The 21249-nt window shown below is 44.8% G+C and overlaps 3 protein-coding genes across 5 annotated transcripts in view; 1 reads left to right on the top strand and 2 right to left on the bottom strand.

Annotated features, from left to right (window-relative positions):
- LOC126544987 (WD repeat-containing protein 26) overlaps window positions 1–2867 on the bottom strand; it is a 34746-nt gene extending 31879 nt beyond the window's left edge. For 2 of the 3 annotated variants that reach the window (XM_050192573.2, XM_050192575.2), the window contains exons 1-2: window positions 2464–2773; window positions 955–2107 (exon numbers count right to left, since the gene is read on the bottom strand). In XM_050192573.2, the coding sequence (XP_050048530.1) occupies window positions 955–1142 (188 nt within the window). In that variant the 5' untranslated portion in view covers window positions 1143–2107; window positions 2464–2773. The other variant, XM_072285028.1, reaches the window with a different exon arrangement.
- Window positions 2868–6940: 4073 nt separating this feature from the next.
- On the bottom strand, window positions 6941–13946 carry LOC126544986 (cyclin-dependent kinase 2-interacting protein-like). The gene is made up of 5 exons (XM_050192572.3): window positions 13800–13946; window positions 13523–13682; window positions 11496–11595; window positions 9102–9228; window positions 6941–7712 (listed from the first exon to the last, which is right to left on the bottom strand). The coding sequence occupies exons 1-5, from the start codon at window positions 13846–13848 to the stop codon at window positions 7516–7518; spliced, it is 633 nt and encodes a 210-aa protein (XP_050048529.1). The 5' UTR covers window positions 13849–13946; the 3' UTR covers window positions 6941–7515.
- Window positions 13947–14100: 154 nt separating this feature from the next.
- LOC126544985 (ribokinase-like) lies at window positions 14101–20929 on the top strand. The gene is made up of 9 exons (XM_072285029.1): window positions 14101–14161; window positions 14445–14653; window positions 15053–15185; window positions 16512–16575; window positions 16663–16728; window positions 17215–17379; window positions 18388–18479; window positions 18858–19046; window positions 19577–20929. Exons 2-9 carry the CDS (start codon window positions 14511–14513, stop codon window positions 19748–19750), a joined length of 1026 nt encoding a protein of 341 aa, XP_072141130.1. The 5' UTR covers window positions 14101–14161; window positions 14445–14510; the 3' UTR covers window positions 19751–20929.
- Window positions 20930–21249: the final 320 nt, after the last annotated feature.

Genomic DNA, 21249 nt, shown 5'->3' with positions numbered 1-21249 from the left:
AACGCCTCGGTTCGCGCGGTAACCGCACTGGCGATCATACAGCAACGCACGATCGCAATGTGACGGCGACTCGTATGGAAACAGTACGCGTCATCGTCGCGCTATTTCACAAGTCGGAAGAAAAAACAACGTCGTATCACCACAGCACATACAACAGCAGCTGTCTGCAAGCGATTCTCGCGAAACAAACGTCTGGCGCGCAGCTGACGAAGCAGCGCGCTGTCGCGTTTAACGGTGTATAAGTTACGATATCGCCGTGAACTCACGCTACGTAACTTTGCATTGCTAATGCATGTAGTACTACACATGTCCCAAGTCGTTCTCCGTGGTGTGACGGCGCGCGAACCCACTAGACCTTGCGTAGGACTGGCGCGTGACTGTGCGATTTTGGATCAATGCACGATGTTACCGACGCACAATGCAAGGCAGCAGGTGTTCTTTCTCGGTTGATCGCGTAAATAGCATACACCTGTTCCGAAGAGGTTATATTCAACACATGCTGGCAAACACTAGGAACATGTTCTACGGTAGAAACAGTGTTTCTTTGTGTCGCAACTGCTATTAGAACGGTACGCGCTTAAAGCATCAACGGTGCGGAATAGGCACAGAAGTACACTACAGCCCCACACCAATGTAACAGCTGACCGACGCTTACTACGCACAGCCAAAAATGAACTTCTTCCTGCAGCAATCAAAAAGTATCTACAACTTCACATGAGGGGCAACATTATCTTGTCATGACCTAGAGCATGAAATAGTCGCGACTTCGCACATCCACCACAGATTGACGTCTCGGGGCGAATACCGGAACAGTTTAGTACACTGGCCGAGCTACGACCACGGGTACTTCCGGGGCAGAAAAGAAGGTCTCGGGTTCGACACCCTTCCGAAAAGAACAGACTGGCGCGCGCGTTGGGTGGCCACAGGCAGAAGTGGGAGATCGAGAGAACTCACTTGAGCCCGAGCCCCCGGAGGTGCTGGCCGATGAGGCGGATGATGTCCTGCTCGGTGCGCGAGCCGATGATGTTCTTGTTGACGGCGGTGGCCGAGGCGGCGACGGTCGCCGCCTTCTCGGCCACGGTTGAGGACGCGCTGGTCTCGTCTCCATTTTGCAGAGTGTAGCAGCCGTTCGTCGCTTGCATCACTGCCGGCGCAACCCGCTGCTTCTTGCGCGGCGGAGACGATCCTTCGCCGTCCTCCTGCGTCTTCGCGCACGATGCCAGCCTTGATGCTCGCTGAACGGGCTTGCCCCTTTGTTTTGGTGAAAGTGTTTTCGTTGTTTGGTTGCTTTGCTTGTGCGAGGAGGCTCCTGTCTTTTGTTTGTTTTTGTTTTCCTTTTTGGCTCCGTCCGTTGCTTTCGCTCACCAACGCCTCCGACCCACGCCCCGGGTCCTCCGACCCCCTTCCCCCCGACGGGCGCGGAAACGCTAGGCAAGCGAGCAAAAAAGCGCTTCGTTGGGAAAGCGCACGTCGAAATTTCCCAAGCACACACTCTCTCTCTTTCTCTACCGTCCTCCTCGCCTCGACCGCTTCTCGTTGGCTCGTTGAGGACTTTTTTTTTTTTTTTTTTTTCAACCTCGACTCTCACGCTGCCTTCACGCTTCCCTCAACTCCGATTTGCGTCAGTCTCGGCAGCCCCTTCCAAGTGCGAACACGACGACGTTCAACACACGGAGACCACACACATGCACACACACACACGCGCGCGCGCGCGCTCGAGCAGACGCGCAAGTTTCGGGACGACGGCGCGATCTCGCGAACGGGCCCGTCCGCTGAGACCTCGGCGTGCCTGGGCAGCGCAGTGGCGTATGCGAAACCACGACGCAGGGCGCACACGGCGCAGGAGAAACGTTTACGTCCCCAGCCCCGACCCCAGCGAGCTGGAGCACCAGCCGGACGAGCAAGAAGCGAGGGTCGTCGTCGCTAGCACTGACGCCCAACAGGCCACAACGACGGTACGCTGCAGCCCGAGTCAACGACGAGGACAACAGCAGTCAGCTGGTTGAGGCTGCCCGTCGGCGGTGACGTCACGGCACTCGCGTTGCACGCTGGTCTGCTGCTGTTCTGCGGAGATCCAAGTGCCATACCCAGCGGCCGCTTCGGATCCCTGCGAAGCGTGAGAGAGAAAGAAAACGGTGGTTCGCTTAGCATAACAGCTGGCCGATTCCAAGCGGTTTAATACGGTATTTCCCCCAGTACGCACGCCGCTTCGCCTCAGAGACAGGGCGGATCCAAATGCGCACGATCCGACGAGCTCTCCCAGCAGGTTGAATGTGCGCTCGACATTTACGACCGCTGCGCCGTACTCGATCCGATCAAAGCGAAAACACTGGTCTAAACGGGCATACATCCAAGTTCCCGCTCGGACTCAGGACGGGAGAAAATCAAACGGGTCCCGCAAATGCGTGTTAGCACCAAGTGCAACCCCTAAGGCGCCAGGTAGAGGAGAAAAAAATGATCTACCTAGGCTGGCTGAGGGTGCTGGCGTTAGTCACACATGGCGGACGGAGGCTGCTCGCAGTTCACGGTCGTCCCGCAGCTATCGGACTCCTTTTTTTATAGCTCTCGCCCTCGGAGGCTAACGGCGCCTATTCGTGACAGGCCCGCGAACCGACGGCTTGGTGCGACTGAGACACGAAGCGGTCCTGCGGGCCCCCGCACTGGCTCTTCGAGCGAGTCCAACACAGCACGCTTCAGAGCGCACAGGATACACGACAAATAAGCACAGCGCGAGCGATCTCACCACCACCAACAGCCAGCACACAAACAAAGCACGGACCCGTAATTGCAGCCGGAGCCCGGAAGTTCGTACACGCCCGAGTTTGTCGAGCTTTGCAGTCGCGAAACTCTCTAGCCATTTACCGCTCACAATTTTCGGGCACGAACGGCGAGTAGCAGACGGGTGCGTTCCCTATGAAGAAAAACAAATTAACACACCATGTTACAATTTAACGCAATGATAGTTTGTTTAAACACCAACAGGTGACGCAACAATCTCTAAATACATTCATTTTCCGTAATAACGTGGCAAGTTTTTGATGCTCAAGTTACCGAAAGTTTTGCAACTAATACGTGTGCGGTGGCGTTAGAAACAAGACTAAACGCAAGAGATACGAACTCCCTGTACCTCGCACAAATTAACATAATACGGAAAGCTTTTTTAATTATCCAAGAATTTCGCTAGAATTCACAGAAAGGTTTGAACACGATCCTGTATAGAAGCGAAACCACCTGCCTTTTGGTACGGTAGACGAGGCCGAATCAACTCATCGATACTCACATGGCCAACATGGCGCCCATAGAAAGATGAAATAGTTCTGCGGATAGATCCAAGATCTACCTGCGAAAAGAGGTGTGGTTTGAGCGCTCACTTTCGCTCTGTCGTCTGCGGATTCGCGTATCGCAAGGAGCTTTAGGTGTGTCGGTGCTAAAGCAATATGGCCAAGGCTAAGTCCAAGTGGGTAGCACCTGATTTACTCCTCTTTTGCTGCGATTTTGGGCGATCGCTGGCGCGCGGGCCTGAAAGGACTGAGAATACTGAAACCGGCATCGCCTGTTTTTGCTTGTTTCCTTCGTAGGTTAATCCTGGTGCTCTTGGAGAGCATAGTCTCGAAGCACAAGTTCGTCCAGGTGCGAGCACGCTTAGACGACAAGCTCGAGCTCTGGAGGTTTGACCCCTACAGTAAGCGTCAGTCTTTGAACGTCGCCACGCCTGTGCAGCCACTTGCGCCAATAGGACACGCTGTGGCGAAGTTTTCGTTTAAGGCCAAGTTTCGTGTCTGATGTGTGAATTGTGTCGCTTAGGATTCGGTGACCCCTCAACTTGTACAAAGTAGCGGAACCTCGTTGATATAACGAACATCGGATACAACGAAATGCATTTAATGAGAGCTATACGGAAGCGCCAATATGCCGGACCCAAATGGAGCATCATTTGTAGCACAAGTAGCACAGCAGATAGGTACGCTAGCAGCAAGAAGCTAAACATATGCAAGAGTAGCTCAAACACACTCCTTTATATGCTTGAGCCGTCCCCCTCAAAATACAGCTTCTAAGTACTTGTGCCACCTACATCCATTAACAGAGCACAAAGCTTGTCTACACAGCAGGCAACACTCACTACATAGGCTAGAGAACTGCTCACATTTGTGGTCAAAATATAGTGGGTCACAATGAAAGTAAGATATAGGTATGCATGATATAATTTAATGTAACACTGTGTTACTTTATGCAGAAAGAAATGTGACAATTACTACACAGAAGGCATTGCATATATGAACCTGCTTACATTGAACGAGCAGAGTGGCAGATCTCTGCTATCAGCATCCATAGCACACTGCTTGTGCTCACGACCAATAGTATGTTGCACGGTGGAAGCATGAAGGCACGCAAATATAATGTGTGATTTGATGTAACCGTACACCCACAAGTTGTAGCTGTAGTATGTGAAGTAGTCATTTTCTAAAAAGCATCGCAGATCAAAAACAGCGCAGTGAAATACGTGGAGTGAAACTTCTATGATCATGCTACTCGCATAGCTTCCGCACCGTTGTCTGCTACATATGAAATGCAATGTAGTGTATCAAAACAAAGTCCCAGCTAAACCAGATGTGCCTGTGGGAGTCCTTTGGGTAGAACCAATCACGTGAGGCCACACACTATGCTGCTCTGCAGTTCAACTTATTTTTACCTTGTGTGCCCGTTTTAAGGACTGGTCTTCAGAGTCTGTAGAGTTACAAGATGGGTTCCAAGAAAAGAGGAGCTCAGTTGAGGATGGCAGAGAATTGCGTAATGTGATGAAATTAGGAAATTTACAGGCAATTTACAGGTCAGCTTGCACAATACAGGGGCATTTGGATATTGCTGGGAGAGGCCTTTGTCCTGCAGTGAACGTATAAAATAGGCTGATGATGATGGACTCGAATTTTGACACATTGAAATTAATTTGTTTCATGCGTGCGCACTGCACCAGTATAGTGCAATTTATTCTTTTTGCCCAATTCTATTCCATGCTTATCTACCACTTTGTATATAAAGGTAGTCATTGTAATGTAGGCAAGGCACAACTTTGGCCTATAATGAAGCTTGAAAAGGAGTGGGATTGTTAAAACCAGATCTTTTGTGTTTTGGTTATCCAAACAAGCTAAGCAACACTGTATAGGTTATCGTAAAAATTATTAACATTCAGTACCTCTCGCATGCAGTGTTCATTTATTCATATCTTGTTTATTGCGCTTCCTTTAAATTTGAAAAACTGTGCTTATTGACTGCCTGCGATACACTCCAGTATTCTGGTTATAAAAAGTGTACATTCTTAGTTGATATTAAGAGAAAAATATGGAGCTCTGTAGGCCACGTTATGCGTAAGGCAGATAACTGCTGGACCATTATAGATACAGAATGTGTACCGAGGGAAGGGAAGCACAATCAAAGACGGCAGAAAATTGACAATCAACTAGCGCAAGACGTTAATCGGACATCACTGGGAGGGGCCTTCGTTCTGCAGTGGACATAAAATAGGCTGATGATGATCATTATGACATTCTCAGAGTAAACCAACACCAACACTATACCAGCCATTGCAGACAGGGCATCATTATGGTATAGAGAAATGTGTGCATTGGTTCCAATGTGCTATGCACTTGTGTGTCCGGTCTCCCTGGTTGTCCAGTGTTTTTTCCGTCATTCACAGTTATGCACCCTTGTGGAGTTAGCCATGCACAGTGGCATGTTTGTCCAAGTGTAAAACTGCAATCGAGGGAGTGTTTAACCAGGGAAGCATGCTCAACAGTCTTTCTGTTTTTCTCTTATTATTTTTCCAGTCCAGAAGTACAGCATGTACAAGGAAATCAAGAAGGTGAAAAGTATAAAGTAACCAGAAGTCATCCAGATATCCTGCTTCATTTGTACAGTGCCCAATAAATAGTTTCAAGTGACATTCAACTAACATGCATTAAATTTTTAGCCGGTGTGGTGTATTCTTTGGTGTCGTTTTGCTTCTGTCGTTGTGATGTCTTCAGCTCCTTATGTATCCTTCTACATACCCTTTCTATCCCCCAACAAACAGGCAAGGAGTGTGCCTCCTTAAAGAAGAGGCGACACATTTCTTCAAAGTTTGAGAAACGCCACATTTCTTTCACATGAAAGGATCACACTTGGCAAGTATAACAGTTTGAAAACACTTTTAGGATAATTCCTTTAATGATGAAGTTGTCTTGAAATGCTGAACTTTGTGTCAACATTTTGGGACATCAATAACCAAATAAAGTTATTTGCTTTGGAATGCAAGAGTCAAGGAAATGGATGCGGTTTGTTAAAGAAATGATGTATGTATTTGTTGCAGAGGGGATATTTAGGTAGCATTTGTTTTTTCATTGCTTAATCCCATAGAAAACGGGTGACTAACAGCATATCTGCAATGGTAGTACTGATGACTGTACGTGTATGCCAACTATGTACAGCCGCCGACAAAAGTGGTATACTCCACGCAGCGGCACACTGCATCGCGACGCCATCTACATTGACACGAGTCAAGCTACATGCCTGCAGATACATGCATGCTGTCATGTGTTGAGCCATGTCGAGAGATGGCGTAGTTTCCCTGAAATGTAAGTCTGTGGGAGACCTGGGAAAAAAAAAAAACGCTTGTGCGGTAGAAAGCAAGCAGAAGTGCGGCGCTTGTTTCTTCTGACCGCACGTGGCAGCCACGGCGACCACAGGAACAAAGTGAGACGGTGTGCCGAAAAGTCGTGGCACAGTCGCCTCTGGTGTAGAGAAACTGAAACCGATTTATATGAACAAGTATCATGGTAAACCATTTAGGGTGCTCCGGCACTCGCTAGTGCAGTTTTAAAGGAAAACTTTTTCTTTGCCAACTCTCCCGGACTTTCCGACCGTGGCTGTTCTAGAAACAGCATCACAGCACTCTATGAAATAATCCCACAGTCTCATCCGAGTTTAATATGGAGAACAGAAGACATATAAATCTTATTTACTGCAGCAGTTGTATTAAAATATGGCAAATCAGTTCTGTGGGATCCCGCAAGGGGCAGGAAGGAAAAAAAATTTTATCCACATGAATGTAGCACGAAGCTACAAAGTATGTACTTTAATGCTACATAGAAGTATGTATAAGAGGATATCTATGTACAATTTTTCCCTTTCTTGTACTAAAATAACACGCAAGATGCACTACTTGGTGTTATATTTCAATTTTTGTTTTCATTTACTCTTTCACATTCTTGCAAATGTGAATCGGGTGCAAGTCACAAGCTATGCTGATTCAGTGTTTGCTCTAACAAACCAAAACAGAAAGCGCTGTCGGACTATTTGGCGCAGTAAGGCATCGTGAAAGTACTCCGCCTCTGTAGTTTTCTCTTTGTAGCCACGGGAATTTATCGGCAAGGCGATAATGTCGACTCCAAATAATGCCGCCGCTGATAAAAGTCTACCATCGCAGTGATTTCTCAAAGTAAACATGCTCACAGGTCACAAACACCCGCGCGTGAGGTGCGTTCACTTGAGGCCAACTTCACGCACCAGTGCTTCGAGGGACAATTCAGTTTCCGCGTCTATGTAGGCCTGGTAAGTCCACGCTGTCACATAAAACGACAAGGTCTTCTCATCACCCTGCATGGCGACCTCTTCCACGATGCATTTTTTAATTCCCAATTCCTTTGCGAATGCTACAGCAATCTCACAGGCCGTATTATCTGCAAAAAGAAAAAATAAGAAAACGATTTTTCAATATCAAAGTTGGTGAATTGCTCAGAGAAGCTGTATTAATAAGAGGATTAAATGTATTAAACGCACAATTTAATTTTGTTTAAGTTTACGGTGGGGTCAACTCCGATTTCTCCATCAAAATACATGTGAAATGCTGCCATGCTCTCACTGGAGAATGGCAGAACCGATTTGAATAAAGCTCACTGCTTTAAAAAAAAAACAAAAATCTGGGTTGTACTAACTGTAGAAAGTAGAGAAAAGAACCATAAAAAAAAATACCTGAGGCCGAGAAATATTTGAACGCAAATTGCCAACAATAGGCAAGTTTGAAAAATACATAGAAGCACAATGTTTACAAATGCATAACTCTGCACCAAGAACAGATACTATAGCAGTTCTGTTAACTCTACCTGCTAAAGGATCTGGAGCGGCAATATGCGATATACGAGTTTATGGCTCGCATGAAATATGAAATTCTTACAATGCTTACGAGGATTTTGAAAAACCGCAACTTGCAAATCAGGGGTATATTACGAAGCGATATGTATTACATTAATTTCGTCTGCATTGGATTTCTCGGTAAAGGCAGTTTACAGAATTGTATAATTTTTTATTGCCCAGTTACAAAGTTACAAACTACTTCAAAATTGCAGAACATTGCGATTTTCGAGAATTAGAGGACGTAGATTCTCGAAAATCTACTTCCTCCAGTGGGTACATTGTTACTTTCCTTTAAATGCAACAAACCTCGTCAAATCGGTGCAGTGGACGCTGAGCACAACGATTCTGCCCGTTCCAATGCATTTATACAGAAGCTGCAGAAGTAAAGGTTTCTTTTAAGGGACCCCTCACCAGATTTAAACATTGCAAACAAACGAGCACCGTACGTGCATTACGTACCCAACCATGGCATGGTGCAAAAACAGCTGAAATTTAATACGAAAGCCTGCATGCCCTTCCTCTGGAGGGAGGGGGCCTCTAGCCAGAGTCAAGGTCACACTCGTAAACACTTTTACATCAGATTTGCTGCCTGCAATATCACTGATAATGGCATGTGACTTCAGTAAGTCATTCAATGCAGAGCACACAAGACGGCCAGTGAAAGACCACCGCTGGAAACAATTCTGAAAATAAACTGTTCAAGCTATTTTTAAAAAATAGACGGTGGTATCTGCACCTGTCGTTTGCAAGCTGTATCCTTGATGACAACAGTGCTGCCTCTGGTTAAAATGTTTGCAGCTTGCTTATATGAACGAGTACAAAATAAAAAGGCACATTAGATGTCGCAACGTGCATCCACACGCTGTCAAGAAAAAAGTTTAAGCCACCCAAGTTAACGAAGTTGTCAGGTGCTACTTTCATAAGCGGTGGCTTACAGAAACGTTCGACTGGCCACGTAGTGAAGGGAATTTCGTCGACGCGCAATGAAGATGAGGTGTTGTGGAGGTCCACCACAGCTGACAAGTTGTTGACAATCGCAGTCATCTTGGTGACTTGCTGCTCCTGAAAGTTGCAACACATTTTATTTTTTTATCCAAGCCTATCATGTTACACTGCAGCCGTCCGTGAAAAATATTTCTTGAGGATAACTGAGGGCAATTGAAACTTTTACAAATTTACAAGCCCCCGCCCCCCCCCCCCTTTTTTTTTGCAACTTTAAACTTTTACAGCTGTGAAACCCATAGCTGCAAAAAAAAAATGTCTGTCTGGAGCTGGATTTTAGTTCTAGTTAAAATTTCTTCAAACTCCACTTATTTTTTACTGCAGTCTAGCAAAATATAAAGTGGAACATCAATGCATTTTGCCACACATTTCTAGCACGAATTTCTAAAGACTAGTACCCTAGAGTCTGGACTAGGAATTCTCAGTAAATTGGTATGCTCTGCATATCACAGCTGGCTTCAATGTTACACCTACAACGTTACCCCTAACCTTGTTAATTAAAAACTTGATTGTGAAATGTCACTCAAGTAAATGTCTAAAGGAAAAGTTCATTAGCAACCAAAGTGGCAGTTTGGGCACGTCGGTAATCCATAACAATGTTGAAAGGTGCAAACTGGGCATGGACAAAAAAGGCACACATACACAAACACACACACAAGCACTACTTCTAACAATTTATTTTTGCGATTCTGTTACTACTTTGCATACAACCGAGAGCAACATAGCTTGAGTGAATCAGTGTGAAGAACTGAAAAAATACACAAAGGCTTGACAACCTATCAGTTCTAAGTAATCTACATTGGCCCACCCAGAAAATCAATTTATTTTGCTGTTAGCGCGATGCATGGCAAGCTTGCACACATTTCACCCAGCTTTCCTATCTCTTCTGCTTCGATAATCTCTCTTGCAAGCTGAAACTTGCTTCAGCCAAAAATTCTGCAGCTGTCAATCAATGGACGACAGCCACATGCCTTACAATGCATTGCAAGAAACCCACCAGCAATGTTTTTAACTTTCTAAGAGTGCTCTCACAACCAATCGTTCAGGCAACAGTTGGTTTGCCCAACAGCAGCAATAGGATTGCAAAAATGAATTGTTAGAAGTAGCACCTGTGTGTGTGTGCATATGTGCCTTTCTCGTTTGTGTCGAGTTCACACTTTTTAACATTTTTAATTCGCAAGTGACATTGCAGGCATTTTCAAGTGGTCTATGACTTTTCTTTTTGCCTGTGGGACACCCAAACAATTGTAGATGATGATAAAGGCGGCTTGCTCAGATAGGTAAACCATCCAGTGATTATGACAGGTGTCCGAATGTCTACCATCACAGATGATATGTTACCAAAAGATTTACTGTTTGCGGAGAAGCCGGTGACACAACAGTTTCCAAGATTTCCTATTTCATCCAAATGGATTACTTGCACACACAGACGCAAAAAAAAATGTTTTTCTCAATATTTGCTGCACTGTGTTTAATATAAGAATGTAAGCCTTCCTGAAAACAGCAGGTACATATACATACTTGCCAACTTTGGAATCTGAAATATATTACAGTCAAAGCCAGAAAAATACTAAAGGTTGGTGAAAAATGCCAAGGAAAGGCTTCAATACTCAAGACACTGACTGGTTATTAAAGAATTCTCAGTATTTGGTACGTACATAAGCTGCGAACAGACACTCTTCTCTGTACTTATAGCAAGAATGATCAGAACCACAAACAAAGAGCAATGTTTACAAGATTATTCATGAGATATCTGCAAAGTAGCAGCTGAAATCTCAGTTTCTGTTATCCATTTGCCCAGCAAGTTGGTGTCTCTGCTGCATGGTTAGGCCCGAATAATCTACCTGTCTTAATAATGACTCCACAAAAAATCGGTCAGTGAGTGTATTTGTGTTCTTTCAAAACAAGTTTTGCCCTAAGACAGACACCAATTGAAAAAGATGATAAAATTGTTGGTGTCAATACTCTAAATCATTTTACAATAAAATTGCAAAAGTTGACAGGTATGAATATACATGGCAGAGAGAGAGACAGACAGACAGAAGAAATGGGAAAGGCAGGGAGGTTAACCAGATGGGAAGATCCGGTTTGCTACCCTACAATGGGGAGAGAGGGGAAAGGGAGGTATATACATGGCAGGTCTACTATTATGTACAGGGGGCCGATCCTTTGACAATACTGTGCAAGCGTCGACTGGCTGGATCTTACCGATCTCAAGCTTATCTCTCTTGTTGCTTTGCATCGTTAGAAGGCACTTGCCAGTCGGCCAGACACTCAGAATCGGTTGACTGTACATTATGAAAGTAATTGAGCGACTTCACTTTTACCATCTCAGTCCACACGTCAAAAAGTAAGGAACAAAGCTCCAAGAGCTTCTCATCACTGGCTTCTGTTTCATCTGAAGCTTCATCCTCCTTAGCCTGCAGGCTGCACGACAAATATAAGAGAACAGTCAGGGCCAGCACAGTATAGTTCCACATGCAAGACAGGTGTATACACATTCATTCAAGAACATAAAGCTACAGTTAAAACATCATGATCAGTCAACTGACAAAATACATAAGCATAAAGCAGGGGTAAGATTTGATGAACCAAATCACTAATTTAATTAAATCAGCAGTGGGAACCACGTGGCAACCACACTCTTGGATCATCTCTTAGCGCTCTTCTACAAGAATGAGCATAGCCTGCTTTGTTCCCAAGAGCCCTCTGTACAACAGTGTGTTTTAGAGAGTAATCTAATATACATACTGTAATTCACAACTATCCACTATACAAGTTACAAATGCACCCAGGTACCTCGCAGAACATACAGTACTAAAATGCTAAAGCACATCATTACCAAGGTAACAGCGATTTTCACTGCTGAAGGTTACTGTTGTGGGATAGCTGTTCGAAGCACAGTACAGTTTCGTGAGGTTCATGCCAGTAGGGTAACTGTTTTACGGGTAACCACGACAGTAGGATTTTTTACATTGCCTGTTTCACATACTGCAAACTTGCACTGTGCTTCTCGCAGCTGCGATTTCTGTAAATGAGAACTTCGCACTGCTGTTCATGGTAGCTGCAATTTTTGCATTTGTGAGAGCTCAGCGGAAAAACCAAATTTCTCCCAAATGCAAAAATTTCAGCCACCGTGAATGGCAATGCAAAGTTCTCATTTGCAGAAATCGCAGCTGCGTGCGAAGCACAGTGCAAGTTTGCAGCATGTAATACAGGTGATGTAAAAATCCTACTGTCATGGTAACCAGTAAAACAGTAATCCTACTGACATGAATTTCATGAAACTGTACTGTGTTTCAAGCAGCTATCCCACAATAGTAACTTCCATATTTCTCGGCAGATATGTTTGTGGATTATGTGTCCACTGAATGCAAGATCAGCAAACAAACCTATATAGGCACTGTATGCTGACAGACAAGGTAGCGCCAGTAAATTAAATAACCTAAATTCTTACACAAAACCTGAACATATGATGTCGGCTCATAAATACCTCTGAAGTAGACAGCTAGAGCTCTTTGTGTAATAGTGCATTGTAGTCGCTGAGTTACTTGAATGTCATGATTTTCTTTGATTTAGCCATTTGATAGGTGCTACTGGGAGCATGTCCAATCTTGGCCCTTCCTCCAGAATGGGTGTGTTCCACTACGACACGCTCAGTAAAGAATCCTTCAATGTAGCTAGATATGTGTCATACTTCTCTGTGCGGACACGAGTCACTGCCATTCTTCCCTCGACAAGCACCATACATTGCCTTTGTCCTAGTGACATTTTTGCTTGTATGATTCACACTCTCCAGCCGCCTGATTTCGTGCTTGCATTTCAGCATAGCTTGTGGGCGGTGTAGTGAATAAATATATAAACTGCATGAGATCAGACGTTGCAGAGGATGAATTCAAGCACAGCTGTACACCCCACCAAAGCTTTGTTTCACATAGTCCAACATGTGCATTAGATCTGCATAACTAAAAAAAAAATTCTTCGAATATGAAAACAACGTAAAAGAAGCCAGAAACTATTTCATATGATTTTTTTAAGCATTTTTCGATTCACTTCAGTGACTGTTTTACTTTGAACACGTCTTTCCCGATAGTCTTTTATCTTGTGCACTTATATTTTATTCATTTTCTGGTAACTGCCCAATTCTTGGACCATCCTTCACTGATGCACTTGTGTAGAGGAAGCTATACAAAAGTGAAGTGCCTTCGAATACTGAAAGAAATCGCACGTACAGAAGAGCCGACAGTGCATTTGCCGCATCTGCGAAATCGCACCATGTGAAACAGAGACGGGCGCCTTTGTTTTGTTCACACGTGACCGGCTGAGCGCTGAAAAGGTCCTCGCCCACACTTGCCTTTTCAGCTTCGCGCCGGCTATCCTATTCAGCAGTACGGCTCCGTTGGCTCGGAGGGTGTCCCATCTCTGCGACAAGTTGTAAATGTCAGCGCAGCTGTCTTTTATCTTTCGGGCGATACCGGTCAAGTTGCCCTTGGCAGAGCTGGTAGCGCTGCGATCTGTACGCGAAACACGCACATACGTCCGATAAAACAACTCCCGTCTTTGGTTAGTTGGTTAACATTTGCACCTGAAATGTGTAGTGACAGGATCGAAGTAAACGCAAGCGCCCCTACCTGAAACAGGAGAAAATGTGACAGATTTCGGAGAAGTAGGAGTGTCCATTGTAGTACGCACATGGCATTTGTTTTCAAATTGCAAAACTAAAACTCACCGCTGACGTCTGCGCATTCTCGCGGAGGTGTGCTGGTATTCATGATGTAGTGCACATTGTGGACTGCCAAAAATAAGTCATATTAGGCAAGTGTGTCTACGCCTGTAAAAAGCAGAGCGTTTACTATATCTCTAAAGCAAATGAATTACTCTTTCGTGTGACTTTTGTTTTTATAATTAAATCTGCTTTATCTTGCCGCGCATGGCAACTGCTGCGTTGGGATGGTGGTACCTTATATTCACTTGTTAAAGGACGATTAATACGGTACGTTAATCCCCGCTGATCCTTGAGATCTTCTTGCGATATTGCTTCCATTGTAATAATTTCGTGCAACAATTCACAACCAGCTGTTTTGAAGGCGCCGTAAAACGAAACCAGGGAGTGTTGAAAGCCGTACAGAATGTTACCTTCGTACGTTGGAAGTCGTTGCACAACGCTTATTGCCTCGCTAGCGAAGGTCGTGTTGAAACAGCTTAGGATCTCAGGGAAAAAAAAAAAAAAGATAAGCGTCATCATCTCAATCGTCGATGCGCGCTTCCACGCGCAGCTGGGCTCGTAGCTGGCACTACTCTAGGAATCGAGCAACTACCGCACGGCCTGACGTGATCGCGACATGAATGAACCGAAGCCGTCCAGCAAACACGGGGATGTCAAGCGCGACAACGCCAAACAGGAGAAATACGCCGAGGTCAAGCAGACGGATGTCAAGACTATCGAAGCTGTATTTCTTGGAGCCTGCGTGGTCGATCTGATCAGGTAACGGCTGCAGAAATGGCACATGTCAACCCCCAGAGTCACATATCGATTCTTGCATGCTACAAAAATAACTCGATCAGTGCCCCCAGGAACTTTTTCTAAAAAGGGAAAAGGGAGAAAGAGAGTGGGGGAGAGACTGGGCATGAGAATTTCGGGGAGGAGGGGTGCGCCCCCCCCCCCCCCCACTGGCTACATCCCAGAAATGTATATCTTCCAGCAGGTGTATAAGGGATAATGGATAGTATTAATTTGAGAACAAGAGAGAATCAGCAATTAAGTGTTTATGGTTGAATGAAAGGACAAGATCCATGGCAACATTTAATTCAAACTAATGAATACACACCTGTGTAATTCTATGCTCACATATAGTGAATTTATCCTTGCTTTTTGCTTTCACAGCTATGCTGATCGCTTCCCCGCACCTGGGGAGACGCTGATTGGTAATGACTTTGTCATGGGTCATGGCGGCAAGGGAGCCAATTCCTGTGTCATGGCTGCTCGCATGGGATTGACATGCAGCATGATCGCAAAAGTGAGCTTGCGCCTTTCTCAAAATTTGCGTATACGTAACTTTGCTTTATTGGTGCTTATCGTACAGGTAATGACCACAGAAGAAATTGTACTTTATAGAAGAGCTGACGTTGTCCCTTCTGTGGCATCATAAAATTGTGTGTAACACCAGAGTTTACCTTAGCTTCACATCCTGCCTAATCACGTATCGCTGATTTGCACTTTTAATTTATCCATCACGCAGCGCTTTAAGACTGCTGCCTTGTTCCACCAAAATGGCAAGGCAGCTTAGTCAAAAAGCAGTGCTTTAATTGTCATATGTTGGCAGGTTGCTTTACAGTCATTAGCACAACAAAATAAAGCTGCACAATAAACTGATTCACTTACACCTTGCTGAGCTCAGCCAGCACTATGGAATGCCTGAATGGCCCTTAAAAATAGCGGCATTGATGACCTGCATGCAGACAATCAATTTGTTCCAAAAAACAGAGCGGTATCACTTTTCCAAATGTGTGCACCCCAGGTTCTGCACGTGGTTGAGTCGTTCAAACAGTGAGGAGAATGGTTAACAGCAGGCCAGCATAATGCAGTGATTCCTTTCAGTCATCAACTTCCACTCGCCGCCTGGTGATTGTAGATGCACCAATCAAGTTGAAGCACGCATGAAATGGAATAGGAGTAGGATTATTTTCAAGATCCTGGTTTGTCGATCTCCGTCGTCATCGTCTGCAGCAGCAGAAGTCTGAGTTGGACAAAGGCCTCTCCCAGAAATCTCGAAGTATCTGTGGAGATCAAACCGATCCTAAGCATGCATATTTCTTAACCTCAAACTTCATCTTGTAATACATACGGCATCCTCTAATGTGTTTCATTTACCTTGGCACCCATTCTGTTACTTTAACAGAACATGAATTATCAATTCTGTGCATTCATTACAATCAAACATCAACAAATTAGTGGATATAACGAAGTAAATCCAAAATTTCCTTGCCAATATTGGCATGTAACGAATGCATAACGAATATTGAGTTCAGTGAAGGTACATTCGTGTCAGATGCGATATTGGTATAACTGATTCTGCACTTCTTTCTCAACTACAGTATCAATGAGCTGCTTTTGATCTCTTAATTCAAACAGCCACCTTTGTATATGTCTTGATGTTATTGCATATCGTTTGCCTGTTCATAAAAATAAAGAAACAATAGGCACAGAAAGAAAAGACAAGCTGTGTCTATCTTTCCTTTCCTTCATGATGTTTTTGCACACTGCTTGCCTCAAGAGTAAAACAATCCCAGTTGCAAAATATGTAAGACTGCCCAATATCAGCATTTTTTTCTTGTTTGCTCAGGTTGGCAGTGACAAGATTGGAAAGGACTACTTGCAGTACCTTCGTGATATTAAAGTTAACACAGGTGTGTGCTGTCGTCTGCTCCTGATCTAGAATTTACTTCTGTCAAAGCGTGTTCATGCCATCTGCATGTCGATCTGTTGTCTTTTAGATCACGTCAGGCCGGCAGACACAAGGGCAAACAATGCCACGGCCAACATCATTGTAACGAAGAAAGGTGGGACTGAAAGCAGCTTCTTTTTGCAACTCCTGACAGTTTATAGTCCACTAAGAGCCTTCAGCAGTGTTTGCTTGAATAAATGAGTGCATGGTCCTTTCCATAGGAATCCAGTATTCATGACATGAACAAGCAATCATACAATTTTACACTAAAAGTACTATACCGTGATAGCTAGTGCGTATACATGATGTACAGTACATGTATATCATTCATTCATTCATTAATTAAATTAATGCTTTAACAAAGTTTAAAACTTACTTTGATAAATCCAATAATTAATTACATTTTTTTGTTTATGTCTGATGGTATATGAGGCTTGGTAAAACGGAACGCATGAAGAAATGATAGTGGACGATGGCAGCTAGAAATTTCCGCACCAGCTTCTCATGATGTCATGAATTGTAGTGCTGCCCAGACTTTTTTTCTAAACGACGAGTGCAGACGACGGAAATTAATATCTTTTAAATTTTACTTTCATTACAGGTCATAACTGCATCGTCTACGTCCCCGGAGCTGCGGCACTGCTCCTGCCGCAAGACGTGCAAGATGCCGAGCAAGTGATCAAAAACGCAAAGATTCTGGTGGCCCTCTTCGAATGCTCCAGACAGACAATGATGGAGGCCCTGAAGATTGCTCGAAAGTATAATGGTACATGAAGGGCATGCTAGCTTAATGACATTCCATTCGGGCACTTATACCGTAACGAAATTCCACATTGGCTAAATTTGCATTGGCTAAATGAGTAGTATACGTGGCACTGAAGCAATCTTGGCAAAGCTGGAATGCTGGTAATGCATTTTTTTTTTTTTGTTAGCAGCCTTTAAACAACACCTAAGCAGATGATGCGGTAGCTGTCGGTGTGACATAAGTGCCAACACATCACCTCCGGGATAATTCAGTACGCCACGGGCACCCCCCTATCTCGGAGATTATGCTGAGGTGCCACACATTTTAGGTGATGCATTACTTCTGACAAGCAGTAATGTCGCATTTTTTTTCTCCAGATTTGGTACGAAAAACGCTGCTATTTTTGCAAGGGCGCTTCCACTTGTATTTCAAATGTCAGATTTCGCGCGGCAGCTCCTCGTTATTTACATTAGCGTGAACTAGGCCTCTTTGACGTGGTCCAAAATTTGCTTGCAGTTAGCCTTTAAATGCCCAGCACGTAGCAAGGTCAGGGAAAAAGAACAGCTGCAGCATTAACCACTGCAATCAATATGTTGACTGTGCACAAGGCATACGTTACCATGATGTTTTTGTTCTAGTTCGAATTTCACCTGAAGGTGAAGCAATGAAAGGGACGGCAAGCATTGTTGGCATGATGAAGAGCACCGCCATCGGTGATGCAGGCGTCGTATCTCGATGGTGCTCGCGATGTGAGCAAAGGAAAACCATTGGCATTTGTCATCGGCCAAAAAAAGGATTAGATGAATTTAACCACTGCTGCTCGTTGCACTCGGACCAGTGCTTGCAAATAACGGTGTGGTTTGCACACATCTGCTCGGCAGGAACGCTAATGGGCGCGGGCAACAGCTCTCGTGCCAACAGCTGAAGCCAGAGTGTTGCCCTGGCTATGGCAGGGCCAATTGGTTTAGTTATTTGCAGTGTATTTATTCAACCCCAGCTTTAATTTATTTTCTTTTTCTTCCACTGCAGTGACGACATTTGTAAACGCTGCTCCGTACGATCCTACAATGACGGACGACATTTACAAGTTGACCGACATCCTCTGCCTTAACGAGACTGAGGTGCGTGCATTGCCGTCCGAGCACTGTGCCATGTTATTCCTCTTAATGGAAACAGACTCATTTATTAAAGATGTCCTGCGGCAGATACCGCAGTTGTGTCGCATTAAGCTGTGTTACTCAGAGGTGGATGCTACTTGTCAGGCAGATTGCCGAGTGAGGTTAGTTAAGGAAATCCCACTAATTACCTTTCTAATTGATTACTTTAAAGCATGTCCTGATGGTGGATTTAAAGCTGAGCAGTAAAGCAGAAATCCTGTGCGTGGCACCACTCTTGAGCACTATGTCCTCGATATCCGTGGCAAAATGCATTGATACTCCCGTGAACTATCGTTGGTGCAGCTTAAAATGAAGCACTGATAAGTCCTCATCTCGATCCAGGCCAGCAAACTCACCGGCCTGAAGGTGAACACCAAGGCTGAGTGCCAGGTTGCCGCGGACGCTCTGCTGGCCAAGGGGTGCCACACGGTGATAATGACCGTCGGTGAGCTGGGCGCCTACTTTTGCACCAGTGCCAATCGCCTGCTCACTCACATCCCAGCTGAGAAGGTTGACGTGGAGGATACAACGGTTAGTACATTACTCGTGCGAGTTTAGACGAGTTGCTTTTGCTTGTGCAAGTACAGTTGGCCATGAAAGTTGGGTTCCACGACAAGTGTAAATTTCTGCTTCGTTAAGGCACGTTGCTTCTAGTGAATCGCCATGCGAGTCGCAATAAAGTGCTTTAGATTAAAACTTTCAATTCAAAGCTATGCATCCAAGATTTTTAGGAATAAAGCTTTCCGTTAATCCCTTGTCCCATCAACTTTTGTGGTCGACTGTAGTGGCTCTGCAGCTATGGCTGCTGCTGAGCAGGAGGTTGTAGGTTCAATTCCCAATGCACCATTACATCATTGGGAACAGAATGCAAAGGCAGTCATGTAATGATGTCTGCATGCATGCTAAAAAAGAACTCCACGTTGGCAAAATTAATTGTAGCCCCCTCCTCTACAGTGTCTCGTAGTCTTTGTGTTGCTTTGGAGCACTATGCCAATTGATTTGATCGTTGATCAATCGGTCATTGATCAATTAATCAACCCTCTTTCTGTCTGCTTGCACAGGGAGCTGGCGATGCATTCAACGGGGCGTTTGCGTACCACTACGTGCGGCACCGTGATGTGCCCTTGGCGGACATCATCAAGAAGGCGTGCGACATTGCCAGCATCACGGTCCAGTCACCCGGCACCCAGCTTAGTTACCCCCAGCGTGCCGACATTCCAGAGAGCCTGCTGTAGGAGTTTGTACCTACCGATCGGGATACCTGCAGGATGGCAGTTTGTGTACGCGTGCATATAAATCAGTGTGCTGAAAGAGAAAAATGTACCTGCCTTGTAGCTCAAGTGCGCCTTTGCATGTGCTGCAAACAAGTCCTCGATTCGAGCTAGATCAATAGATTAATGGGCGATCTTATGTTTAATATTTCGCGCATGTTCAACACTAGTGGTTGTTGAGAGTTGCTGCCATCTCTGTAAAGTCGCACAACCTTATTTGAAATTGCTACCAGATCATTGTCTCATTTCGAAAAATTGTTTTCTTTGTGTAAGTACTCCACTTCGTTGGGCAGACAATTGCCGCCATAGGTGCTGATGCTACTCAATTTGAACAGCCCGTCCCAATATGGTCAGAGTGGCGTAATCTTCATGCGACCTCTCTGTGAATCAGACTGTGCTGACATCACATGAGAGGTACCCTAGTCTAACACAGGTGGTGCCACTTTGCCTTTTTTTTTTCGCCTACGAAAGCTTGGTTCTCGTTACAATAGACAAATATGTTAGAAACACCTTGAGGGGTTTTTGCAATACATGTACAAGTCTGCTGATCTGTCCTGCTTCGTTTCTGCTGTACATGTACGATCCTGTAGGGGTGGGGCGATCTTATGTTTAATATTTCGTGCATGTTTAACATATGTAGTCACACAACCTTATTTGAAATTGCATCTCCACTCACGAGGGTGCACAACTTGGCTTGCTAACCTCCGAGTGCTCATTCAAGTGGTCGCGCGCGCTTCGTCTGCTACATTCAAGGCATGCGTGGAAGTGATGGGATCGTCTTTTACGACCACCGCTACCGTGTTTCCAGTAGCTTTCCATTTGCCCAAGGCAGCCACACACAGCGCAGGTGTAGCCAGTGCCCGAAGCAAAGAGAGGACACGTGATTCATGCAACAAGGCGCACTGCACCGAGTCCTGCTTCCAGAGTACCATACTGTAAAGAAAAACTAGACATATTTTTCTACATCTCGGACAGTAGCAGACATTTCTGCCTGTGCTCTCATACTCTCCACACGTGAAACACACTTTTGTGGAAACATGTTGACCACAAATTTTGCTCTAGAAATGTTTCTTGATCTCTCATTGTGGAGCTTGTTTGCGCATGTACTGTTGTGTGTGTAAATAAAGTGTCTTTGAGACAAAGTATTGTTTGCAATAAATTTTGACTGTGTTCAAAAGTTTTCGATCACTTCCTATTTCTGGAAACTACAATTTAAAAGTTTTAACCCTCACAGGGTTAAACAAGCCTAATCTTTCAATCTAGCTCGGCTTAACGTTCCCTTTCAGTGCCCCTTTGAAGGGATTTTAAAGGGAAACGATGAGGCACATTAAAGAATTGGGTGTCTGCGATAGCCAAGTAGCGACTATCGCAGAAGGCCTGGCAAGCCTGAAAAGGTGCAGAAACAAATCACGAGTGGCAACCCCGCCTTGAAGTTGGCACACCCATTTGCCGTGGCGTCACAA

The sequence above is a fragment of the Dermacentor andersoni genome, chromosome 10 (genome assembly GCF_023375885.2).
Source record: "Dermacentor andersoni chromosome 10, qqDerAnde1_hic_scaffold, whole genome shotgun sequence".
Taxonomy (NCBI): domain Eukaryota; kingdom Metazoa; phylum Arthropoda; class Arachnida; order Ixodida; family Ixodidae; genus Dermacentor; species Dermacentor andersoni.
The sequence above is the reverse complement of the archived record's forward strand: the minus strand, read 5'-3'. Positions and strand labels throughout refer to the sequence as shown.